The sequence below is a fragment of the Balaenoptera borealis genome (assembly GCF_965194805.1).
Source record: "Balaenoptera borealis genome assembly, chromosome: 4".
Classification (NCBI taxonomy): Eukaryota; Metazoa; Chordata; class Mammalia; order Artiodactyla; family Balaenopteridae; genus Balaenoptera; species Balaenoptera borealis.
The window spans coordinates 74,210,312-74,237,016 of NC_138861.1; the positions used below are offsets into that span (position 1 = coordinate 74,210,312).

Below are 26,705 nucleotides of genomic sequence, written 5' to 3' on the forward strand. Positions count from 1 at the left end.
ATAATGCTACTTTGAACATGGGCGTGCAAGTATTTGTTTGAGTCCCGTCTTTCACTTCTTTTGGCTATGTACCCAGAAGTGGAATTGCTGGCTCATACGATAATTCTATGTTTAATTCCTTGAGGAACCACCAAACTGTTTTCCATAGTGGCTGCACCATTTTACATTCCCATCAGCAATGCACAAGGGTGCCAATAAAAAATTGAACTTTTATTAGTCAGAGAATCCATTTTTCAGAAGAAATGTTCCAGGATGCTCTATATGCAAAAGACATTAGAGTGGAGTGCTCCAAAGTAGCGGGGGCGAGGAGCCCAGTAACCCCAAAAGTGTCTCTATGGAACAAAATGAAAACTGGATAAGACGTTCTCTAAGGCAGGGGTCCCCAACCCCTCGGGCCGCCGCAGACCGGTACCTGTTAGGCACTGGGCCGCACTGCAGGAGGTGATGGCAGGCAAGCGAGCGAAGCTTCATCTGCGGCTCCCCATGGCTCCCTATTGCTTGCATTACTGCCTGAACCGCCCGCCCCCCCCCCCCACCCCTGGCTGTGGAAAAATTGTCTTCCATGCAACTGGTCCCTGGTGCCAAAAAGGTTGGGGACCGCTGCTTTAAGGCTCTTTCACATGTCAAGCATCAATTAGTCTACATTCACGTGACATATTGAGCAGCCAACAGGCATAAGGCATATTTGATTTACTTATACATTACCTGTTCCACAAAGGATTTGAGGAGATTTGCAAAAACCTATGCAATAGAAAAGGATAAAATACATAGTCAAGAGTATCAGGGCAGAGAAAGGTGGGAGGGATACCTTTAAGATATATGAGCAGACACTGCCTCTGCCCATGGGCTCTCTCAATCTGAGCACTGTAGGTGAAGGAATGTCAGAGAAATCCAGAGCAAGATTGCTCTATGAACATGTGGAATCTCCAGAGGCGAAGGAAGACAAGACTGTTTATATTATACATTACTTCACCCAAAGCCACGTTGCAAGACTCAAAGAATGAAGAAAGAATCTATTTTGGGTCGAACAAAAGTATGCTGAGGAAGTAGAGGCAGTGCTTCTAAGAATGGACCTAAGTCATAAGCCCGAGGTTTACACCCTAGCTCCACTTCCTGCTTACCCAGGGCACAATACTTGACCTCTTTAAGCCTCCATTTTCCCATCTATAAATGAGGGTGACGCTAGGGATCGCTGTGAGGATTAAGTGAGACAAGGCAAGTCCAGGGCCTGGTATAGTAAGCTGTCAGTACATGGTAGCTGGAATTATACTCCGGAGGTTCCCATACCATGTCTTTCTTGTTCATCCCTCTCTCCCCAGCGCTTAGCAGAGTGCTGGTCTTAGTAGGTACTGAATGGATGCTTGCAGACTTGATTTGATATAGATGCTTTTCCTGTTTGACATACCACACTCCCTCTGACATTGATGGGTGACAGGGTCACAAAGCATGAGGTCAGGCTAGTTAAAGGCGTTGTCCACTAGGTAACACCGAGACTAAATGCTCATGGAGTTTGATGAAATTCATGCTATGGAATGTATATGACCCAGGTCAAGGGCCTCTACTGTGCTTTGCCTCATGCCCTCCCTCTTCAAAGGAATGTGTTTTGTTTATTCCAGTGAAAGATGTAAAATGATAAATTGGATAATAAATTAGGACAGGAGAGATATCAGCCCTGCAAACTTCATTTCAATTCAAACTTCTACTATTTATTGAATGTTTAACATTTAAGGCTGTTGGTTGGGCACTGTTGGAAATTTGAAGGTTAGCAAGAAAACACCTCTTCTCTCAAAGCATATACTTTCTAATAAATGGGTAGCATATAGATATGCTACTGTGAGAAAAATGCCATAAAGATGATCAAATGAACAATATGGGAAATGAAAGAAGGCAGAAATTACATTCAGTTATAATTATCTGGTTATGTTTCTCAAGGGAGGTACCTTTCCAGATGGTCTTTGCATTTGGTACCATGGGGTAGGGGAGGAAAGTAGATTAGAGGCAGGGGGAATGAGAGGAACAGAAAAGTGTAGTGTGCTTGGCAATCAGTGAGTCATCTATTTTAGGTGGATCATACAATACACGTAGAAGAATAAGTCTAGAAAGAAAGAGGGCTTTGAGGGTCTTGAGGTTCAGATGAAGATTTATAGGGAATGGAGAGCAAATGAGAGATTTTTAGCAGGGAAGTGGTGTGATCAGACTGGTAATGGGGAAAATTAAACTAGCAGCGTTATGTGAAAGGGATTGCGGTGGAGCAAGGCAGGAAGTGAGGGATGACTTAGGGAGCAGTTGAAGTGCATCTGGGAAGAAATTATGATCGAGGGTGTGGGCAGCAGGAATGGGCAAGAGGGGCCTATTGGAGAGGCTTTGTTGAGGTAGCTACGACAGGATTTAAGAGTCAGTTCCCTTGTTTTACTTTGAGAGAAAATGAAGTTTGGATGCTTCATCTTTCCCAAATCAGCTCTCACAATCTTCCGGTGATCAGACCCCAGGCTTGGAAGCAAAGTGTGGAACCCGGGTCTGTAGGTTGGGAGAGGGCCTTGGAGAGCTGGAAGCATCTCTTATTCTCCCTGGTGCTCCATGTGCTTTAGCCCAGCCTCAGAGGAAAGAGCTAGAGGAGCAAGCTGTGAGAAGGAAGCTTCCCCGCGCCTCCCCAGGTTCTCAGTTCTGCTGGAACAGCCCCACATCACAGGATGAGCCTTGGCAACCTCGTTTGTGATAATAAAAACATAGCACAACAGTCATGTATCTCTTGGAATGTGACAACGACAAGATTATTAGCTTACGTGTTCTTAGCCTACTGTCCTTTCTCCCCTCCACACCCTCCACCAACTAAAGAGAGGTTTTTTTTTTTTTACTGCTTAGCTTCTTCCCCTCCTCTACTCTCTAAGGAGAATTCCGTCTACAGATTCTGTTTTTCTTGTGATACAGAAATAGGGAGAGAGAAACCAGACTGGACAATTAGGAAAAGGGATAAAATTCTGATGGTTTGGTCCAGTTCAGGGTTACCCTTCTCTCTGTAAAATTCACGTCAAGGACTATATCGACTAGATACTAAAGAATGAAGCCAGAAGATCAAGTCAACCCATATAATATGGACCTAAGAGAGAAGTAGGGAAAAAAGAAAATGAAAAATAGTTTGGGCTGGGCTTCAGGGAACATTTGCAGGGGGAGTCTTGATAAATGAAAGGCTCCGAGATAGAAAATATGTTGTTATATAGTATGGACTGAATCTCTTTTAATACTAATTAAATGTTGTAATTTCGGTTTTGGCTGCTCACAGTTTTTAATGTTTTGTTTTTATGTCATACCATGCTTAAACTAGACAATATTGTATTCCAGCTTAACAGCAGGAATTCTGGAACCAAACTCTTGGATCTCACATCTCATTGCTACCACTTAATAGCTGTGTGACCTTTGGCAAGATACTTCATTCTCTGTGACTCAGTTGCTTTGTCTGCAAAATGAGTTAACAAGAGTATCTACTTCAGAGAGCTGTTGTGAGGATTAAATGAGTTGATATTTGTAAAGCTCATGTAAAGCCCAACATGTAGTTAGCACTACATAAGCATTAGCTATTATTAGTACAGGAAAATTTGAGGTCATGAGATTTTTCTGCCTTGGTTCAACCAAGGTGGCATAGACGACTGCCAGAGAAGAATTATTCTCAATAAAACAGATCCTAACTTTTGGGAAGAATGGAGGTTCTAGGCAGTTGTAATAGGCGGATTTCTAAAATGAAACCCAAAGATTCCCACCTCTGGGTTTTCACACCCTTGTGTAATCCACTTCCCATTGAGAGTGGGCTGGACCTGGTGACTTGTCTGTAGCTCACAGAATATGGCAATGATGGTAGGTTATCATTTTCGTGATTAGGTTACAAAAGGTTGTGATTCTGGTCTTGCTGGCAGGCTCTCTCTCTTGCTGGCTGTGATGATGCTCAAGCTGCCTTGGTGGAGGGACCCTCATGGCAAAGAACTGGGGGAAGCCTGGGGCCAAACAGCCTGTAAAGAATTGAGACCATCAAGCCAACAGCCCGTGAGGGACTGCCAACAACCACTGAGTGAGCTGGAAATGGATCCGGCCTCAGTTGAAACTTGATTGCAGCCTTTTGAGAGACTCAAGCAGAGATCCCAGTTAAGCCGTGTCCAGATTCCTAACCCTAGAAACTGTGGGATAATTAATGTGTGTTGTTTTAAACCATTACATTTTAGAGTATTTTGATACATAGCAATAGATAACTAATTCAGCAATGTCCCAAAGTAGGAACTGGGGAACCCAGCGACCCAGCTCTAGGATATGAGGGTGGAAGTTGGGGAGGCCTTGAGGGTGAGAGTCACCATTGAAGGAACATCCTATTGTCACACTGGGGAGACCACACCCTCATCTATGTAGGGAGGAGAGCGACTCAGGCGGAGCCCTTCAGGGTGAAGTGGCTGAGGCTATCCTAGGGCTTCCTGTTCAAGTGCCTATCAGCCTGGGAACACTTAGTTCTCATCTTGCATCACTGACCTCTTTGCAGCACTGGAGTGTGTACTCTTCTAGAAATGCCTCCTTATCTTTATGACACCACTCCATTTGATTGTTTATTCATTCAGGCAACAGCTATGAGCTGGACACTTCTATGAGGTCTGGATACATTATGAACAAGGAGAAATGGCCCTCACACAGTATAAATTTCTTCTGGCTTTATTCTATCTTTTTAACTGCTCCTCTGTCTTCTTCCCTGGGGCGACTTTTGTTCACATACCCCTTAAAGCCTAGCGTTCTCCATGGCACTGTCCTTGTGCCTCTTTCCTTTTTACCTTACACATCCCCCTGTATGATTCCAGGCTGTATCTGTCACCTATCGCCATGTCCATGCTGACCTCTCCCATTTCTGAGTTCCTATTGCCCTTAGGGTCAGGACCAAGCACTTAAGTTCCACCTTTAACTGTTGATCTATGGAACCTTTCCCATGCCTGGGAGTTTAGTCCACTAGTGAATATCTGTATCTCTTTGTATAATAGAAGGGTATTTGACAAATCAAGAAGAGTAGGTAATGAGAAGGACTGGCAAAACCCAGAGCTGGCAAGACTGTGTAGCAACTGAAACTCTCACACACTGCTGGTAGGAGTGAAAACTGTTTGGCAATACCTATTAAAGCTAAATATTTATATATACTTTGACCCAGCAACTCCATTCTTGGGTAAACACCCAAGAGAAACAAGTGCTTATGTTCACCAAAAGACATGTACAAGCATGTTCATGCCAGCTTTATCTATGATAGCCAAAAACGGGAAACAATTCAAATGTCCATCAATAGTAGATTGGATAGGGGCTTCCCTGGTGGCGCAGTGGTTGAGAATCCGTCTGCCAATACAGGGGACACGGGTTCAATCCCTGGTCTGGGAAGATCCCATATGCTGCGGAGCAACTAAGCTCGTGCACCACAACTACTGAGCCTGTGCTCTAGAGCCCATGAGCCACACTACTGAGCCCACATGCCACAACTACTGAAGCCCACATGTCTAGAGCCCGTGCTCCACAACGAGAGAAGCCACTGCAATGAGAAGCCCGCACACTGCAACGAAGACCCAACACAGCCAAAAACAAATAAATAAAGTAAATAAATTTATTTAAAAAAATAGATTGGATAGTACTTTATACAATACAATGTTACACAGCAATGAAAAAAAATAAACTACTGCTATACATAACGACATGGATGAATCTCATAGACATAATATTGAGTGAAAGAAGACAAACACAAAAGAACATATACTATATGATTCCACTTATGTGAAGTTCAAGCACAGGCAAGATAATCTATGGTGTTTACACCCTTTTTGCAGAGTTATCTTTGCAGAGTTATGACTGGGAAGGGACACAAGGGAAAATCTGAGTGTTCTGAAAATATCTAAATATTGATTTGGGTGGTGATTACCCAAGAGTATATGTAAAAAGTTATCCAGCTATACACTTAAGATTGGTACATTTCACTGCCGTTAACTTATACCTCAATAAAGAGTTAAAAAGAAAAAAGAAGAGTATGTTATAGATAGCTCTTGCTTTTGCTATCCAGCATTTTTTTGTCCTTTTCTTAAAGTAATTAACCCTGATTTACCACGTCCTTTACCTTTAGGGGTTGTAGACAATGCTCAGCTCATATATATGTCACATGATCCAGGACTGGCCATCAGAGTTTTCCACACCTTGGCCACAGGGATGGACCTGTGATTTAAACCAAAGCAATGAGATTCAAACCCAGAACTTTAAAACAAATCCTATGCTTATGTGTACATTTACAAGGAGGTGAGTGGTTCTATGGACATATGTCAACTATCTGTTGTTAGATATAGCTCCTCAGAGGGAAAAGGACAGAAAAATACCACCTAATCCTCACAAGCCCCCTACTGAAGCTGTTGCCTGAGTCTGGGAAACAATTCCCTTCTATGTCCACCCCTCACTTGCCTGGAGGTTGTTGCCTCCCTGGTGAAGTGGACATGAGTAGAAAGAGTATGGTTCTGGGAATTCCCTGGTGGTCCAGTGGTTAGGACTCCATGCTTCCACTGCAAGGGGCCCAGGTTCAATTCCTGGTCAGGGAACTAAGATCCCCCAAGCTATGCAGTGCAACCAAAAAAAAAAAAAAAAAAAAGAATATGGTTCTGGGTTTGTCAGATATCTTCCATACAGACTCAAGGATCACATGATCACAACCTAGCTGCAAGAGAGGCTGGGCACTGTAAGAGTGTGGAAACAAACACATTTGGTGGCCCACATCACATCCCCTTGGCCACCTCTGATACCAGCCACAGCTACAATGGACAGTCGTCCTGTGTGAGCCCAGGTGTTGTTCTGACAGCATTCCTCCTCCAGTGTGAGGTCTCATCCTTCTGTGTTCTGCCCCAGGGCCTCCTCTAACACCCTGGGACCCTGCTCAGCCTACAGGTAATAGTACCCCAAAGTACAGGGGTGTAATGTCCTTCTTGGCAACTTCCAACCACTGGGGGATGGAAGCTAGTGGATAAATTCCCTCACCTTTAGGTGAATAGTTGTAGGAGGCCTTCTGTACTATTCTCATCTTGATAATACACTTTCCTTCTTGACATCACTCTCCCTGCTCCCCCCATTCCTGTTTCAGGTGATCCCTCTTCAGTAAACTACCTGGACCAAATCCTGCTGTCAGATTCTGCTTTAGGGGGAACTCAAGCTAAGACAAGAACTCATGGAAAATCTGGGGAGCACTAACTGTTCTCAGACAGCAGTTTGCAGGGCTTTCTTTGTCAGCTTAAGGTAAGGTAAAGTTTGGAGACGTGAGAACTTATTGGAAAATTACAGGTTAAGGCCTCAGGGGTTTTGCAGAGCCCTTGGGAGAGGCAGCAGTATCAGAGTATCTTTGCCTCACTCCTTCAGGGCTACATCTTGGATTTTACTCCAAGTCATTTCCAACTCCCATTTATTATCTCATTGGCCTACGTTAGAGCAGAGTTTTGCTGAAAATATTGTTCAGGGCTTAGGTCCTTCACGTAAACGGCAGTGGCATGTTATAATTCTGCTGCCTTTCTGATGAGATGATGTGATTGTGTGGCTTTGATTTTTAAATAAGATTATACCCTAATTTCAGCCCTAATCTATGGCAAATCTGGCTGACACATATAAAGTTTAATAATTATTACTTAGGCATTATCTAACTTTGCCAAGGTGTGCCTCAAAGGTAATACAGATCCTCTAAGTGTCCGATAGGGCCTAGATGTTTCTGGGCTTCAGCAAGTACATTTATAAATTTAAATCCCACCAAATCAGCAGTGGTCAAATAGCTACTTCTTGGTAGGGGTTTCAGAGTTTCTCTGATTTAAAAAACAAACAAACATGGATTAGATCTTACTCAGTGCCAGTCCCATTCACCACTGCTAATCGCTACAGTGCCCTGGCAAGGCGGTGGTCATGATTTCCCCTTTACAGCCAAGGAAGAAGGAAGCTCAGAGCCTTGGTGACATCATGGGCTCAAGGTCACACAATAGGTGCATCGGCAAAGCAGAGATCTGAATGTAGATCCAGCTGATTCCAGATTTCCTGCTCCTTCCTCAGTATGCCATACTGGTGTATCTCTAAGTAGGAGAGTGTGTGGGAAGGAGAAAGGAAAGGAGATTCCCACAAATGAATGATAAGATCGGAGAGTCTCATATTTGGAAGGATCCTTAGAGGCCATCTCGTCCACACCTGTGGGCAGGGCACATACGTCCCTCCTGCAGAGGTGCAGCCAGGTCAAAGACCAGGGGAAGGAGCCTGGACAGGGTGTGGGGTCAGGCCTGTGTGCACGGCAGGGGTGGTGGCGGAAGTGGCGGCGCAACTGTGCGATAAAAGAAAACCCTGTGCCTGCTTTCCCTGTTTTTCACAGCCTTGAGTTGTGTGTGTGTGTTTACGTGTGTGGGCACACACATGCGTATATGCACACAATAAAATACACATAAAATTCACCATTTCAGCCATTTCAAAGTATACAATTCAGTGACATTTAGCACATTCACAGTGTTGTGCAAACATCACCACTATCTAGTCCCGGGACATTTCCATCATCCCTAAAGGAAACCTTATACTCATGAAACAAGTCATTGTCCATTCCCCTCTTCCCCCCCAGCCCCTAGCAACTGCTGCTTTCTCTCTATGCATTTACCTGTCTGGACACTTCATGTAAGCGGAATCATATCATATGTGGCCATTTTTGCCTGGCTCTTTTCACTTGGAAAAATATTTTTAAGATTCACTGATGTCATAGTATGTATCAGTAGTTCATTTCTTTCTATGTTCACAGCCTTGTCTTTATACTGCTTCCTTGAACATACTTTTATTATAGTCTTAAAATATTAACTAATGGTCACTTTAAATCTCTCTCTTTTTAAGAAAGTGACCAAAGGGCACAATTACTCACCTGAGACCATATAGCCACCCTCCTCCTAGACATAAGGTCATCTAGTCCAGGCTCCATGACGGAAGGAAACATTCCATTCCATTACAAAAGTATATGCAAAGAAAACTGTAAAACTTTATTGAGAGTTGTAAAGGACTTGAGTAAATGGTAAGACAAAAATTTTTCCTGGATAGAAATATTAAAGATGTTAATTCTTCTTAAATAAACTTGTAAGTTTAATGCAATTCCAGTCAACATTACAATAAGAATTTTGTGGGGGGGGAGGAGCAATATAGGGATAGGGGATTTTAAAAAAGGGTTATCATGGGATTATATGAAATCCTGGTGTGAAACTTTTGAAAACTGTAAAGCACTGTAGAATTTAAAAACTTTCATTCAATAAAAAAAAAGATATGGGGCTTCCCTGGTGGCACAGTGGTTGGGAACCCGCCTGCCAGTGCAGGGGACACGGGTTTGAGCCCTGGTCCGGGAGGATCCCACATGTCGTGGAGCGGCTGAGCCTGTGCGCCACAGCTACTGAGCCCATGTGCCACAACTACTGAGCCCCTGCGAGCCACAACTATTGAAGCCCGTGTGCCTAGAGCCCGTGCTCCACAACAAAGACAGGCCACCGCAATGAGAGGCCCGCACACTGCAACGAGGAGTAGCCCCCGCTCACTGCAACTAGAGAAAGCCCACACAGAACAACAAAGACACAACGCAGCCAAAAATAAAATAAATGAATAAATAAATGTATAAATAAATAAATAATAATACTTTTATTAAAAAAAGATTAAAAAAAAGAATTTTTGTAACGACATTATTTTAAAATTCATCTGGAAGAGTAAACATTTTAGAATATCAAAGAAAGTTCTGGAAAAAGATAACCCTGAAGGGGCTAGACATTTTAAAGGGTAAAACTATTTTAGAGTTACAGTGATTAAAACAGTATATTAATAATTCTGGAAAAAACAGGTAGTTCAGTAGAACCATCTAAAGTAGAAACAGTCAAACTCAATGGCCTTTTTCTCAGCACAATCTCCTCTCCTTCCATCAGCCTCCTTTAGTTATCCCTGTAGACCTATTTCTTCAACCTTATCAAAATCTTGAATCCCTGGCCCCTCTGCTTCTTAGTATCCACCCCTACCTATTCGTCTCTTGTCTTCACTCCCTTCCCAACGTGATGGAGACGCATGTTTCGTTTCAACAATTCTTTGCTCATACTTTCAACTTCCTTGCTCCATTTCCCTGCCATTATACCCTGTGGCAGAAACCCAAAACAAATAAAGATAAACAAACTTGGATCTAGTGACTGGAAAGAAACACAAAGTTGGTATACTAGTTTGAACAGTGTCTTCCCAAAATTCATATTCACCCAGCACCTCAGAATGTTCCTTATCTGGAAATAGGGTCTTTGTATATATAATCAGTTAGGATGAGATTGTAGTGGATGAAGGTGGGTCCTAAATCCAATGAGTGGTGTCCTTATAAGAAGGCTATGTGAAGACAGAGAGACACAGAGATGCAGACATACACCAAGGGAAGAAGACCGTGTGAAATGGAGGCAGAAATTGGAGTGGTGCATCTACAAGCTGAGGAGGCCCACTGATTGCTGGGGAACACTGGAAGCCAGGAAGAGACAAGGAAAGGTCCTTCCCTAGAGCTGACACTTTGATTTCACATTCTAGCCTCCAAACTGTGAGAGAATGGGTTTCTGTTGTTTTAAGCCACATTTGTTGGAATTTGTTACAGCAGCCCTAGGAAACTATTATAGGGGCTTCTAGGCTGCTGGATATACAAGTGCCTTCTCTGTGTGAATTCATCACGTTATATGTGATGTATGCACACTTCTATGTATATAGTATACTTCAATTAAAAGTAAAAAAGTAAAAAGAAAAAATTAAAGCATCGCTCTTCCTTATCTGAGCCCACACCTGTGCCATTCAGCGCTGCTGGAGAAAATCTCCCAACCTCTGTGAGTGGTGCCTAATCTCTGCGGGGCTCTTTTGCTGCCCACCGATCCCTCCGTATGTCCCTGGGAGGGGCTTTCTCTCTTCTCAAAATTCATTCCTCAAGAGCATTTCCTCCTTCACTCTCATCAAATGACCCTGCTTCTAACTTGTCAGTGAAAAAGACACCACTTGAAGGCAACTCCAGAGTATCCAGCCCTTCCTCCTACACACATCCCACTTTTCCTCTTCCCTTCCAGTTAAAAGAGAAGAACTTTCCCTCCTCCTGCCAAGAATCATTCTGGTCTCTGGATCCCATCTCTTATCAGCCTCTGAAAAGATCTTACTCCTTTGCAATGTTCTCATATATATAAATAAATCCACACTCCCTTTGGCTAAATAGAAAGATCTCACCAATCCCTTCTCACCCCATGCCCTGGAGATTCTGAAAGGTTTTCCCTAGCAAGGTGTGCTCTGGTGCCCTTTGAGAATCCCTCCATCTTCTCTGTGTCTTCATTGGGTAAGAAGAGTCTAGAGCATCACCTTCGGTCATTTGCATCATGGAAACATTAGGGGGACTTCCCTGGTGGCATCCACTTGCCAATGCAGGGGACACAGTTTCGAGCCCTGGTCCAGGAAGATCCCACATGCCTTGGAGCAACTAAGCCCGTGCGCCACAACTACTGAGCCTGCGCTCTAGGGCCCGCAAGCCACAACTACTGAAGCCCGCGCGCCTAGAGCCCGTGCTCCCCAGCAAGAGAAGCCACCGCAATAAGAAGCCCGCGCACCGCAACGAAGAGTAGCCCCCGCTCGCCGCAACTAGAGAAAGCCCGCGCGCAGCAACGAAGACCCAATGCAGCCAAAAATAAATAAATAAATAAATAAATTTAAAAAAAGAAAAGAAACATTAGGTACACGTCGTGTGTTGTTTTCTGAATGCTTTGTCCTGGTATTTCCTGTTTACCCTTTCCCTGACCCACATTTAGGAAGCTAGGCATTTTGTTTTGTTGTCTCAGGGATGGGGTGACACAGCAGAATGTGGATAACAAAAGAGGCTCATTTTGGGCTTTGCAGTTTCAAAATCCCAGGCCTCAGAGCAAACACAATGAATCAGGAAAAATATAAAAAAGCCAGGCTACCTCTGCAGACTGGATAATAATGAGTGAAAAGAGAGAGCAGCCAGGGGCACCAAATGAGCTCAAAGGCTGGTTGGCCATGGTGAGGGTTGCTGTGGACGCTGCCCACATCCCCCCTTTAGGACTGAACACTCACCCCTCCCCCAGCTTCTGGGAGTGCTGACTGCTGGTGGCTCACACCTGAGTCCCTGCCCAGGTATTACAGAAGGCTGCCTTGCCCAAGATTATGTTCCCTCCCTAGGGACAACCAGTAATAAAGATTCTTCTACGTGGAGGAACAAAGGTCCAGTCCCCTTGCTTCAACTTAGGATAACTCTGAGAGGCCATCCAGTGTCAGAGCTTCCTGAGGCACTGGTAGGGGCCTCTGTGGCAACTGCACCCCAGTTCAATCTCTCCCTTGGCCCAAACGTAGCTGCTGTTCGCAAAAGTCTCCCCATTCCCACTCCCTAGTAGCTTCTTGCACTCAAATGTTCATCTACCTAAAGGTTCCTGGCAGGTCCTGGGAAGACACCTGAAAACTGAGGAATGGAAGGCACCTGGAGAGGTCCCCAGAATCGCTGAAGCTTAGCCTAGTGCAGGAGAGTAGAGGAGAAGTGACGTGCAGCTTGTGTCAGCTGAGAAGGCCCGAGTCAGTCTCAGTATTTCCCACAGGCCCGAGCTTCTTCCAGAACAGTACAGGACCACTGATCTGGTCAGGAGGGTCCCAGATGTGGCACTGGCAGACAAAGGACTTGAAGAGGTCTCAGGGCTGGGACCTGCATGGACCCACAACTGATGACCAGATGAGAATGAGGGCACCTTGGAAGGCACCACCATGACGGACTGTGATACTGAGAGTACAAAATTCCAGCCCCGCTCCTCAAAGCCTTGATAATATCCACATCCCCCTGAACTTCCTCAAGGAAAGGAAATCAGCCTGGGAATGGGCAGAAATCTAGTTTACATAGGCTATGAAATCGTGTTTATCAAACCTCCGTGTGACCTCCAAGCCAATAATCAAAACAAAAAATAAACAACAGATTGGAGGAAATATTTAGCAAACAGGAAGACAAACGACTACTATTTTTAAAATAAATTTCATTATTATTTATTATTTTTATGTTTTGGCTGTGCCATGTGGCATGTGGGATCTTAGTTCCCTGACCAGGAATCAAACCCTTGTCCTCTGCAGTGGAAGAGCAGAGTCTTAACCACTGGACCACCAGGGAAGCCCCCAGGATTACTTTTTTTTTTTTTTTTTTTTGGCTTTGTTGGGTCTTCATTGCTGCGCGCGGGCTTTTCTCTGGTTGCGGTGAGCGGGGGCTACTCTTTGTTGCCGTGTGAAGGCTTCTCATTGTGGTGGCTTCTCTTTGTTGTGGAGCACAGGCTCTAGGTGCGCGGGCTTCAGTAGTTGTGGTGTGCAGGCTCAGTAGTTGTGGCACACGGACTTAGTTGCTCCGCGGCACGTGGGATCTTCCTGGACCAGGGCTTGAACCCGTGTCTCCCGCATTGGCAGGCAGATTCTTAACCACTGCGCCACCAGGGAAGCCCCAGGACTACTATTTTTTTTTTAATTAATTTATTTATTTATGGCTATGTTTGGTCTTCGTTTCTGTGCAAGGGCTTTTCTCTAGTTGCGGCAAGTGGGGGCCACTCTTCATTGTGGTGCGCGGGCCTCCCACCATCGTGGCCCCTCCTGTTGCGGAGCACAGGCTCCAGATGCGCAGGCTCAGTAATTGTGGCTCACGGGCCTAGTTGCTCCGCGGCATGTGGGATCTTCCCAGACCAGGGCTCGAACCCGTGTCCCCTGCATTGGCAGGCAGACTCTCAACCACTGCGCCACCAGGGAAGCCCCAGGACTACTATTTTTAATATGAAGAATCCATACACATGGACAAGAAAAATGCAAAGACCCCAAATGGGGAGGGGGAGACACTATACTCTGTTATTTGTATCCATTACCTCATTCAGCTCTCTCAGCTGTCTTTTAAGCAAGTTCTATCATTTTCTCTGCCTGAGGAAAGTGAGGCACAGGAAAGGATGGGCATCACACAGTGGTGGAATTAGGATTCAAATGCAGAGCCTGACTCTGTAGCCATGGTCTTGACCAGTATGTTGTATATATATGGGTATACATACATTTATATTTTCTGTTAAAATATTTATAAGGACAATTACAAACATTTAAAATGCCAATGAGATAATGTTACCTAAAAGGTGACCCCCCACGAACTGTGTGTGCAGGGTGATTTGTGATTTTCTATGTACATTAACATGCATCTCTGAAGAGGCTGTAATAGTGCTATGCATGATGGTGATTTTTTTATTTGTCAAAGTGCAAAAAAGTAAGTAAGTATCAATCACGAGCCTAGGGTTGAACTCATTCATATGTACTTCAGGTATCTGGGCTGGATCAGCTCCCTCTCCTTCCTACTCCACCACCCTGGCTTATTGTGCCAGGCTATCATTGTTGGTGTCATTGTTTGCCTCCCCGAAAAACACTATGCATTCACAAGAGAACTGGGGATCACAGCTGGGAAGAAGCCAAGCATAGACTTGAACCAAGGGTTTTCTAGATTTGACCCTGGTTTTTCTGACTTTTATTATAGTTGCTATTTCCAGTCCATCATTCTACTTCCTTCTCTATCTAGGAATTGAAGCCTAATTTTTACAAAAAATTTTATTGAAGTATAGTTGATTTACAATGTTGTGTTCGTTTCAGATGTACAGCAAAGTGAGTCAGTTGAAGCCTATTTTTAAAGTACACTTCTTATTTTGGAATAAGTTTAGACCTACGAAGAGTTGCAAAGATAGTACAGAGAGTTGTGTATGGTCTTCACCAGCTTGCCCCAATGTTAACATCTTTCAAACTTAACTTTGTCAAAGTTAAGAAATTGGTATTACTATGATTAACCAAACTCCAGACTTTATTCAGATTTCACCAATATCCTTTTTTTTTTTTATCAATGAAAGAGTTTCTGTCTTTAATGAGAGGTGTTTTTTTGGTTTGTTTTTGTTTTTTTTTAAAGTACACAATTCAATGGTTTTTAGTATATTCACAGACTTGTGCAACCAACACCAGAACCAATTTTAGAACATTTTCATCAACACAAGAGATAATCCCACCCCCCCCATAAGCAGTCATTCCTCATTCCTGTCACCCACCAATATCCTTTTTCTGTTCAAGGATCCAATCCAAGATACTACATTTAGTTGAAACCCATTTTTCTTTCATACACTAAAAACATCAAACCCACTCTTTAATTCCAGTGGAAAGCACTGCATAATTCTGGCTGTGGTTTTCCAAGTCTGCTCAGATAACTTTTTGTTTTTTCAATAACCATCTTCAGGAATATACAGTCTAGTCAGTTTTGACTACAAGGAACAGAGAATCCCTCAAACTAGCTTAAATAAGGCCAAGGAGCAAGTCCATGGGGATTCATAGACAGGAAGCAAAGAATCAAGGACAGGAACCGGAACAGCTGTCTGAAACAGATGTTGTTCTCTCAAGTTTGTCTCTCAGTTTCTCTCTCCTTTGCTTACCTCTGCACCTCTCCTTTCTCACCTCTGCACCTCTCCTTTCTCTCTCCTGACGTAGTTCCCCTGCTTACTTGTCCTACACACGCCCACGCTGGCCACTCTGGCCCACAATCCACAGAGTTTAGCATGTGCCACCAAATGCAACTTCACTCTGCTTAAATCCCAGCTCGTATATTCCAGCCAACCCCCAAGTCTTACGGGTGTTAGTCAACAGATGGTGGTAAAACTTGGGTCTATTTTTCATCCTAATCAACCTTGAAATATATCTTATATATTTACATATATACAGTTGTATTAAATATATACAATTTTTTGTTATTGCGGCAGAAAAATCAATTTATCTATGATGCAAGTTATCACTGATATTGGACAATAGCATTATTAGAATGCACTCGTAAAATATTGGAGGAAGGAGATCATCAAAATTGAATTTTTATTTGAGGCGGAACTAGAAGAGAATAAAATCTCTAGGCATTATTAAATACAGGGCTGCAGAGATTCTACCTCAAAGGAATTTGGACAAACTGTATGGGCTTCAAACATTTCCCAGAATCTCAGCTAATATCCTAGAAAAGAAAGTCCACAGCAAACCTAAATCTGCTAATTAATCTAATAGAACACGTTGGCTTTTTTTGGCTTTCTCCTTTGGGAAAGGAAAAAAATAACTCTGCTTATAAATTGATGGTTCCTTAAACAGACAGATTAAAACTTACTGAAGCTCTTCAGGGATTTTAGGCTTCAATAAACCAATGGGAAAGTCTATCCTTGAATACACATACACACCTTGTTACCCAAATAACACTTCCTACCCTTCCTCTCTTCCTCTCCTTCCCCCCCCCTTTCCCTTCCTTCATTCCTACTACAAATACTTATTGAACACCTATCACGTGCCACATACAGTTAGTCCTTGGTGAAACAGCAGTGAACAATAAGTAGGGAAGGGGTTTAGAACACAACATCCCAAAATATGCCACTTTGGCATAACGATTATTTCGAGCTAAAGGCACTTGAAAAACAGGTGCAAGGGCACTCTGACCTCCCCTTTTCTTCCTGAAAGCAGGAGATGAAACTCTCATGTGAAAGATGCCCTCCCAATACCAGGAAGAAAAGAACATTCGTACCACTAGAGACAGGGAGTCGAGGCTGAGAGAAATCAATAGAAACCGACATTGTTAAAATAACACTTATCTTCCTTTAGCCCCTTCATGTATTTTACTTACTTTTCCACAATCATCCCTCTTTGTTCAACCTAGCATATAAACACTTAGGCCTAAGTTGCTTAGGCCTAAGACCCACATTTCTTTGGGTCTTCATTTTCCTGTGAGGACTCCCATGTACATGTAAAATTTTATTATAATGAAATTTTTATGCTTTCCTCCTGTTAATTTGTTAAGACAGTCCCAGGTGGAAACCCTAAGAGGGTAAAGGAGAAATTTTAACCTCCCTTATGGTAGAAAATAAAATAGAATGTTAGATGTGTAATGTGCTTTGGGGAAGTATGAAGTAAAGGAGGGGTCAGGGAGAGTTGGTGAGGGGCACTACAATTTTAAAGGGTCAGGGAAGGCTCCTTATGAGGGTGATATTTGAGCAAAGGCCAAAGCAGGTAAGGGAGGACACTTTGCAGATATTTGGGGCAAAAGCAAATGGAAAAGTGCTGCTGACGGAGTGTGCCCAGAAGTTTGAGAGCAGTAAGGATCAGGGCTGGGATTAGGGGGAGGCGAATCGTGCAAATGCAGGGTCGGGTCCTGTCTTTCTTCTAACTTTTAATATTTTGTGCATCATGGATTTTTTTGCATTAATTTTGATATTAAACTAAAATATTTATCTTGATTACTGAGTTTTTTGGCATGTCGAGGCCTGTGCCTCGCGAACTTCACTCTAGTTCAGACCCTGGAGTTGTTGGAGGGGTGAGGGGGGAAAGAAGAGAGTGGGAGGAAATGATGTCACAGCAAAGGGCGCGGGGATTCGGAGGAGCGTGGCTTTTACCCTGAGTAGCATGAAGTCACTAGAGGGCTGAATTCATTTTCTATTGCTGCCATGACAAATTACCTCAAATCGAGTGGCTTAAACAACAGACATTTGTACCTTGCAGTTCTGTCGATCAGAAGTCCAACACGGGTCTCACCAGGCTAAAATCAAGCGGTTGGCAGGGCAGCATTTTTCACCGGAAGCTCTAGGGGAGAATCTTTTTTCTTGCTCGTTCAGTGTGTCGGCAGAATTCAGTTCCATGCAGGTGTAGGACCGAAGGCCCCCTTTCCTTGCTGTTGGCTGTGGCCCCTTCCTCCATTTTCAAAGCCAGTGGTGGAGAGTCAAGCCCTTCTCATAGCAGATGTCTCTGACCACTCTGAGGCCTCTCTCTTCCGTTTTTAAGGATACGTGATTAGATTGCGCCCACCTGGTAATCCAGGGTCATCTCCCTATCTCAAGGTCCATACCCTGAGCACATCCTTAAAAGTCCCTTTTGCCATGTCAGGTAACATAGTCACAGGTTCTAGGGATTAGGACACGGACATCTTTGGGAGACCATGATTCTGCCCACCATGAGGGCTTTGAGCAATGGAGTAATGATCACTCTAGCTGCTTTGTTGAAAACAGTTGTGGGGAGGGGCAGGGAGGCCAAGAAAAGAAACAGGGAAACTGGTAAAGAGGTTAAAGCAATAATTCAGGGGAGAAATGCTGGTGGCCTGGTTCAAGGGAGGGGGCTGTGGAGGGGAGAGTTGAGGTTCGATAAGTGACAGTAGGTTTTATGTGTCACCTTGACTAGGATACAATCCCCAGTTATTCAATCAAACACTGATCTGGGTGTTGCTGTGAAGATATTTTGTAGATATGTTAAAGTCTCTAATTAGTTGACTTTTTTTTTTGGCTGCATTGGGTCTTCATTGCCATGCGTGGGCTTTCTCTAGTTGTGGTGAGCGGGGGCTACTCTTCGTTGCGGTGCGCGGGCTTCAGTAGTTGTGGCTCACAGGCTCTAGAGCACAGGCTCAGTAGTTGTGGCAAACGGGCTTAGATGCTCCGCAGCATGTGGGATCTTCCTGGACCAGGGCTCGAACCCGTGTCCCCTGCATTGGCAGGCGGATTCTTAACCACTGCGCCACCAGGGAAGCCCTAATTAGTTGACTTTAAGTCAGGGAACTTATCCTAGATTCAGGGTGGGCCTGATTCAATCAGCTGAAAAGCCTTGTGGGCAGGGCCAAGGGTTCCTTGATGAAGAAGAAGATTTACCTGTGGACAGCAGTTTCAGCTCATGCCTGAGAGTTCCCTCCTGCCCTTCCTGATGGCCCACCCTACAGATTTCAGACTCACCTAACCAGCCCCTGCAATGATCAAAGCTGGTTCCTGGCAATAAATCTCCTACTGGTTCTGTCTCCTGTTGAACCATATATAGACACAGATCCTGAATACATTTTGTGATTTAGATCGTTATAAATATGGACTAGCTTTTGAATGGGGAGCCAACATGATACGCTGGTGGGCTGGAAGTGGGACGTGAGGAAGAAAGGAGTTAAGGATGATTCCAAAATTTTCACCCTGAGCAGTTAGAAAGTGGCTCACTTGTCTCCTTCTAAGGTAGGAATCGCTGTACCATGAAAGCCACCCAAAAAGAGCCCATTCAAATGACGTGAAGGAAGATGCCCCATTTCCCCCCGAGGAAGCCCCTTGCGAGGAAGGGTGTCCCAGGCAGGAATGGGCAGGTGAGCTGGCCAGCCCTGAGGTGGGCAGTCTCCAATCCAAAGGGGAAAATAGGGAAGAGAGTCCCCACTGTGTTCCCTGCCACTCATCCAGAAATAATGTGGTTTTTCCCTGCATTCTGGAAGAGCAGATCTTTTTACTGTTCTCTGCTGCAAACCCCACTTCCCCCGCTGGTCTGCACTGTGTGGGAACCAGTTAGCTGAACCCTGTGTCAAAAACAAGCAAGGAGAGCTGAATAGAGACTTTATAAGTAAATGCTGCTCTGTGGGCTTCTTTTTTCCTTGTGAAGGAACAGGGTGTGCTTGAAAGCAGAAAGTGACCTGGGTTTTGGCTTTTGTGGTTTTAAAAATTCTTCCTGGAAGGCAGAAAAGAAAAAGAAGGCACAGTATTTGTTTGTCACTTGTACTGCTCTGGTTAACACAGTGGTTGGGCCCCTGATCCCTCTCCAGGCCTCCCAACCTGGCACTGAATGAAACTGAAGAAATGAAAGGAGCTTTTCCACGAGCCTGGCAGCTCAGACAGAGGCTGAGGTGGCAGAGCTGTGAGGTACCGGCCCACACGCAGAGGCCTCTGTTTCCTTCCACCTTCCAGAATGCAGCAAGCGGAGCTCCACAGAACTGCAGTCCTGTTCAGGCAAACCTCACCTGCATGTCAGGTCTTCACAGAGAATTGAAACCTCCACTCCTGTGAGCACAGGGTGGGCTCCTCAGTTTCTAGCCCAGTCGCTGCCAGTATAAACATTTGAGGGCCTCTCCGGTGAACAAAGCAATAGGCCGTCTTTAATCTGAAGGGGCCAGATACTGCGCTTCTTCAGTCTCAAACAAATGGCCAAAGATTTCACACCAGGAAGCACTTCGTTAAACCAGCTTAGATTCCAGAGCCTTCTTCCTCCCTCGCCCTCTATCTGCATTGGACCTCCAGTGAGAAGTCAGAACCAGATCCTTTGACCCAGAGAAGTATCAGGTGTTTGTTTTTCCTTTAAAAGCCAGTACTCAGGTTTCAGGTGGACTTGGAGTGATTTCTGCAGGGTCTTTGCTTTCTCTCCACCTGAAAGGCTCACTGCTGAGGTAAAATTGGACGAGGTCCTAATCGCCTCAGGTCTGTATTGCAAAGAAAGTGAAATATTTTTGTCTTACCTCCCTCTGCCCTTGATCTCCACAGGAAAGGGGAAAAGCCCTGAGGAGTCTGGTTTGGAATAAAAACATGCACCATACAAGATTTTTGTGAGGATTAGACAACTTGGGCCAAAGTATCTTGGAAGCTGCCAAGGGCTCTACAGATGAGATATACAGAAGTCTTGGCTGAAAGCCGACTTAGATTGGCAAGCATAATGCAGACGTAAGAAGCTGAAATGGCCTCTGCAGTCCCTGAGGGGGACAAGGATGGGAAAAGGAGTCTCCCAAGAGAAGACTAGAAGAATTCTTGGCCCAGCGAGAAAGATGAAGAGGGGGAGAAATGGCAGGTAGCAAAGTAAAAAATGCTAGTGATATATAAGAGGATCTGTGGTGTTTTCCCATTTCTAGTTTCTAGGACTTTAGTCGTATGAGGGACACAGTCATTGCCAAGGGCACAGCCCAGGGGTCTGTGGGAAAACCAGCCCTGGGAGTCCCTGCCATCTCTGTCTCAGCACACAGGGTGAAGGACATCCAGAGCGTGGGATCTGGGGAGTGTAGGGAATTTTGGCTCCTATATGGTGTTTCCAAACAAAATATTTGTTACTTTCTGTTCATGAAGCTTCTTTTCTGATGATCTTGTGGTATGCATGCTAGGATGAGGACTGAGCTGGCCATGTCTGTCCCACATCTCAGCTCTTCCCAGAAGTGCTTGGCAAAGGAAAATATGGGTGGAAAGTGTGACAGCAAAATGCCTTGGAAACATGCAGAAGGGTGCGCTGCTGCGGAGGATGAAAACAAAGCTAATGTAAATTGATTGATGACTTGCTATAGGCCAGGCAATCTTCTAAGTATTGTGTTTGTATTAGCTCATTTGATCCTCAGTACAATCCTATGAGGCAGGACAATTCTTGTCGCCATTTGATGGATGAGGAAGCTGAGGCACAGAAAAGTTAATTTGCCGAAGGTCACACAGGTAAAGCCAGATTTTGAACACAGATCACCTAGCTGCATAATCTTCCATTAAGTGGATATAGTGTGTTTCCCTAGCCTGTCTCCCATCAGAAAATGGGGAAATAACATGCCAGCAAAGGCAAGACCTAGGGTAGACTATAAAGATGTAGCATCACAGCTTAGAATGTTAAAATGTTTTTGGCCACTGCATCAGTAAGTTACTCTACAAATAACAATATCTAACCAAAATTAATTAAAAAATAAGGACATTTATTCTTTCACATAGCAATAAGTCTGGATTCAGTCCAACTTTAAAAGATTGGATCAGTGATGTCTTCAAGATCCAGATATGTTTCATCTCTTGGCTCTGCCTTCCTGGGTATCTCAACCATGTCTCCCTCCTACTAACAAGTTGGCTGCAGCAGTTCCGGGCACCACATGTCAACAAAATTATAGCCAGTGAAGGAGTTTCCCATAAGACCCTCAGAAGACGTCACCAGTCAGTTGGACTAAACTGGGTCTCACGTCTGTGCCTAGCTACAATTCACAGCTCTACTGAAGGACAAGCTCCTCTAGCAAGTCAGAATGAGGTGGGGTGAGGGGTGTTGTGTCACTGATTTGACCACCTACTTATTGTTTTTATGTTTTACGTTTCTTTTTGAAATTTATTTATTTTATTTATTTATTTTTGGCTGCGTTGGGTCTTCGTTGCTGCGCGTGGGCTTTCTCTAGTTGTGGCTCGCGGGCTCTAGAGCGCAGGCTCAGTAGTTGTGGCGCACGGGCTTAGTTGCTCTGCAGCATGTGGGATCTTCCCAGACCAGGGCTCGAACCCGTGTCCCCTGCATTGGCAGACGGATTCGTAACCTCTGCGCCACCAGGGAACCTCCTTTACTAGAATTTTTAATACGAGAAATGAAGTTCCTAATGGCCACCAGAGAGAAGTTCTGCTACACCCAGCACCAGAGACAGGAATCGTGCCTGTTAGAATTAAGTTCAGCTGCAACAGGGACATTAAACATGGCCTAAATATGACTGGCGTGTATTTCCCTCTCATGTAAAAGTCCCAATTTAGCCATTCAGGGCTGGTCAGAGGGCTCCACAGCTGGGCATAGCTAGGGCATGAACTTCTTGCCTCATAGGGTTGTCATACAAATTAAATAAGGTCATTTATACAGTGTCTAGTAGATCATAAACCGTCTCTTGTTTGATAATGAAAGTAATAATAACTAATATTAATTGAGCTTTATCTGTGTGTCAGGCCCTGGGTAAGGGCTCTCTGCATATTAACTCATTTAATCCTCACAACAGCCCTATGAGGAAGGGATGGTCATTCTCCTCTTTTTACAGATGGGACACTGAGAGATTAGGTGTCCTAATAAGACTGTCTCCTTAGTTAGTTGGTGCAGAGCTGTGGTTCAGACCCAGCTTGTCAGATTTCTGCGCCCAAGAGCCTAGCCGCCAGCCCCACCACTTACCTCCCCGTGTCAGAGCCCTCCCACCACCCCTCTCCTTCACTCCTCTGGCTGGAAGTCAGTCACAGTGTAACCGGGAAAGCAGAGCACGTGCTAATGAAAAGCTAATTCCTAATGCTATAAGGCAGTAGGGGCTCAGTGCCTAATGGGCGGTATGATTCAGATAAGGGAGAGGCTCCTTCCCCTGGAGTGAGCAGGGAAGGGGTCACAGTGGGGAGGGGCTGAATTGGGTTGTGACAGACGGGACGGAGGAAGGTGTGCCAGGCGTGGGGAATGGAGTGGGTAGAGTCTTGGAGGTGGGGAAGGAAATAGTGTGGTTAAGGAATAACAAGGAAACAGTCCTGGCTAAATCACAGGATTCTTACAGAGGAGTCCTGAGGGAGCAATTTGAAAATGAAGATTGGAATTAGATTAAGAAGAAACTTGAATGTTGTTCCAGAAAGCTGAACTGTATTCAGGAGACACTGGGTAGTCATGATGGGGCAAGGTTTGACCAGTGAAATCACATGATGGAAGCAGTTTCTTTAGGGACAACACAGAGGTTGTGGGAAGAGTGCCTTAGAGACATGGAGGCTGGGAGAAGAGCTAAGAGGGTCTTGAAATGACCTAGACATGAGGTAATGAGAACTTGAGATGGAGTGTTAGCATGAGGCATGAATGGAATGAAAGGGATGTGAGAGGCATCACTTTAGAGCAGAACAGAGGTGCTTGGGAGGAGGAAAAGGGAGGGGTCGGGGATGACTGCCAGGATTTAAGCCCGGGTGATGGGAGAGTACTGTTATAAACAGAAGCTCTGACTCTCCTAGTCAGAGGGGAACCCTGGTTTCCACCCATCCTCTGTGAGGTCTCTGTGTCCACTGACCATCTTCACATACTCAGCATTCCCCAAAGGTACCTGGACCAGCCAGTTGTCTTCTCTTTCTTCTTTGCTGCAAAATACCACTTCCTCCAGAGAAGAATCTAGGGCACAAGGGGAAGCATGGAGTTAGGGTCAAAGATAGGAATTTAAATCTTCCTTCTCTGTCACCAGCATGGTAACCTCAGACACATTTCTTAATTTCTCTGAGATTCAGTTCTCTTTAAATTAGGGATGATAATACCTACTTGATGGGGGATTTGGGGGATTTGATAACATAAAGCATTTAATACTGTGCCTGGCACAGAGTAGACGCTCAATAATAATGGCTAATGCATGGAGCTTATACAAGCACTGCTCTAACTGCTTTACATACATTCACTCATTCATTCCTCACAACAGTCCTATGACGGTGATACCACTAGTACCTCCAACTCAGAGAAGAAGAAATGAGGCACAGAGAAGATACAGGACTCACTAAGGTCACAGGGACAACGTGAGGCTTTACCAGGGCTTGAACCCAAGCAGTCCAGCTTGAGAGTCTGTGTTCTCCATCACTATCCTGCCCTTATATTAATAAGCAGAGCTATTGTTTGCACTAAAAGGAGGCAAGGGGGGTATTAAAATATATCACCAGAATGGCTAGACAAAGAACTTGAGAGAATGGCTACAGGTCAGAGCTGGATCCTGGGGAAGGTGCAGGAGGGAGTGGTCCCAGGCAAGGGGCAGAGGTAAATTGCTGTGGCATGTCCTAAGGAGGCTCGGGGCAGTGGCTTTAAACAATTCATAGAGAGATGTCAACATCTTAACTTTCCAGTATGGCAGGATAGGTGTTTGCCAGCAAAATATCAGAACTGGTTACCTCTTACCAGTGTTCTCTAATCAACCTGTACACAAAACAAATAATGACTTTCTAAGGACATTTTCAGTGTTGAATAGTATACTGTTTTTTTTAATGTATTTTATTTATTATTAATACCATGCTTAAATTATTAAGAAAAAAAGATTTGACATACCTTGTAGTAAAAATCTCTTTGAAAATAAAATCATTAAGACTGGATAAATAATAAACATTGTAAATATTTTATACCTGAAAACCTAAACTAAGAATATACAATGAAACTGAGCACTAAATTTGGCTCTGAGACTCTCAGCAGCCAATGTGAAATAAGAAATAGGATGAATTTCCTAGTATTGATTATGAAAACAGGCCTAAATGCTTCTATCCATATGCTTAGAATTTAGGTGTGCAGGACACAAAGATGGCATTTTGATATGAAAACAAGAAGCCTCAATTTATATCCTTGCTCATAGAGAAGTCCATATCACGTGCTATTCCATGTAAGTTTCATATAATCAAAGCGAAGCATACCTTACTAGATATACTTCTGCCCAGTAAAAAGCCAGTCACCGTTTTAAAGTAAATGACTAAAGAGAAAAGCAGGCAAAAGGTGTGTTTGGTAGCTCAGGGGAGGAGAATGTGATATGAGTCGGCCTCTTGCTTCTTGTTGGCCTAAGAGGCACATCCTCATCTGGGTGGCATCTTGAATTACTTTAAGCAAGACAATGTGCATGCCATTGATTTCCCTCCACTCAAGTATAGGACCAGCCAATTATATGCAGTCTTTCCTCACCAGAGAAATAACTGAGAACTTTGCAAATACTAGAGGGCATCATGGTGCCTACCGACCTTCCTGGGGAGGCAACCACACAAGATGCCTGGGATTCTTTCCTGCAGACCTTCCTTGAATTAAGGGTAAAAGTTACTATTGCTGTTTATTGGCATAAGACCAGACCAAAGTATTTTGGGGGGCCTGTTTCTAATAGAGTCTGTGATTAGGAAGATTACAGTTTTCTAGGATTAGGAGGAACACCTTCCATATCTTTTTTATTATTATCATATGACCTGAATTTCTCAGATCTCACCACCCAGCAAATGCAAAAGAGATTGCACTGGGATGCCCACCTGCTGACTCAGGGCTTCATATTCCAAAGTTTCCCCTTAAGATTTCTGGGACTCTCCAGGGGGGGTTTTACAAACACTAATAACAAGCCTGCTCTCAGTAGGTATCTGCTAGGCATCTTTCTTGTTTGCTGGGCATCTGCTAACTCCTGCCTTCCCTGCTGCCCCTCTGATGACTGCAGAGCAAAGGGGAAACTGGGCATTTGGCTTCTGGGAAGAGAATAAAAGGATGTGGTCATGAAAATCTACCCCCGGGCTTGCACAGGATAAAGTTTTAGTTCATAAAATGGTGGATATCTGGGTCTACTCCTCATTTGTTATTTCACCTTGCAAAGGTCATCTTGGTTCTTTTTGCTTCAATTTCCTCCACTAAAAATGGCAAGAATTCTCACATCGTACAAAGATGTAGCAGGAACTGGCTATTTAATGATTGGATGGTATTTTAAAAACATCAAGTGCAAGGTAAGTGCTAGGTTAGAAAAGCCAAAGACTTGTGGCTTCCCTAATGAGGCAGCGGGATGTGCCTGGTTTTATTTTCTTTTTGCTTTAGACATCCAAAGGAAATAAAATTTAAAATGTCTGCCTAATATTGAGAGAGAAAAATCTCGAATCCCCAAAATCAATAAATTGCTCTTTAAGCCTCCTTAAATGAACTAGGTTGTTGCATAGGTGAGACCCAGGTTACAAGGAGGATAAAGTCTTGAAAAATTCTATGCAATACGAAGTTACATAACTAGGGGCATTAGGACGATAGAAAATTTGGGAGGGAATGAGACCCCATAAGCAATATTTGATCATTACATTTTAACAAAAAGGACATTTAATCCTGAAATACTCTAATGGCGTTAAAAGCCTTAATGAAAACCTTTACTTAAAATCTAAAGAAGGTGTTTAGGAGATACAAGAGAATGGCCAGGGCCATGCAAAGGAGAAGATAGATATAATATTTGAAAATTTAACCTGGGATTGGGCCCTGCTCTTCCATTCATACTTTCAGAAACCACGTCAAAAGAAGCTCCTTCTTTCACAAAATGAGAGACATGTTATGGGTTGAATTGTGTCCCCCCCCCAAATTCATATGTTGAAGTCCTATCCCCCAGTACCTCAGAATGCGACCTTATACGTAAACAGGGTCATTGCAGATGAAATTAGTTAAGATGCAGT

The 26,705-nt window shown here is 44.1% G+C and overlaps 1 protein-coding gene across 15 annotated transcripts in view; it reads right to left on the reverse strand.

Moving 5' to 3' along the window:
- Positions 1–26,705, reverse strand: part of LOC309627931 (uncharacterized protein) — a 197,473-nt gene that overhangs the window by 110,598 nt on the left and 60,170 nt on the right. For 6 of the 15 annotated variants that reach the window (XR_014244022.1, XR_014244029.1, XR_014244030.1 and 3 more), the window contains one exon: positions 16,792–26,562. The exons of 1 other annotated variant lie outside the window; for it this stretch is intronic. Coding sequence is in view for 2 of the 14 variants with exons in the window: in XM_082390325.1 (XP_082246451.1) it covers positions 20,900–21,078; positions 23,618–23,682; positions 26,502–26,559 (302 nt within the window). In the remaining 12 variants the exon portion in view is untranslated. Of the gene's footprint in view, positions 1–16,791; positions 26,563–26,705 lie in introns of those variants that run through there. 8 more of the 15 variants (XR_014244023.1, XR_014244024.1, XR_014244025.1 and 5 more) reach the window with 6 other exon arrangements.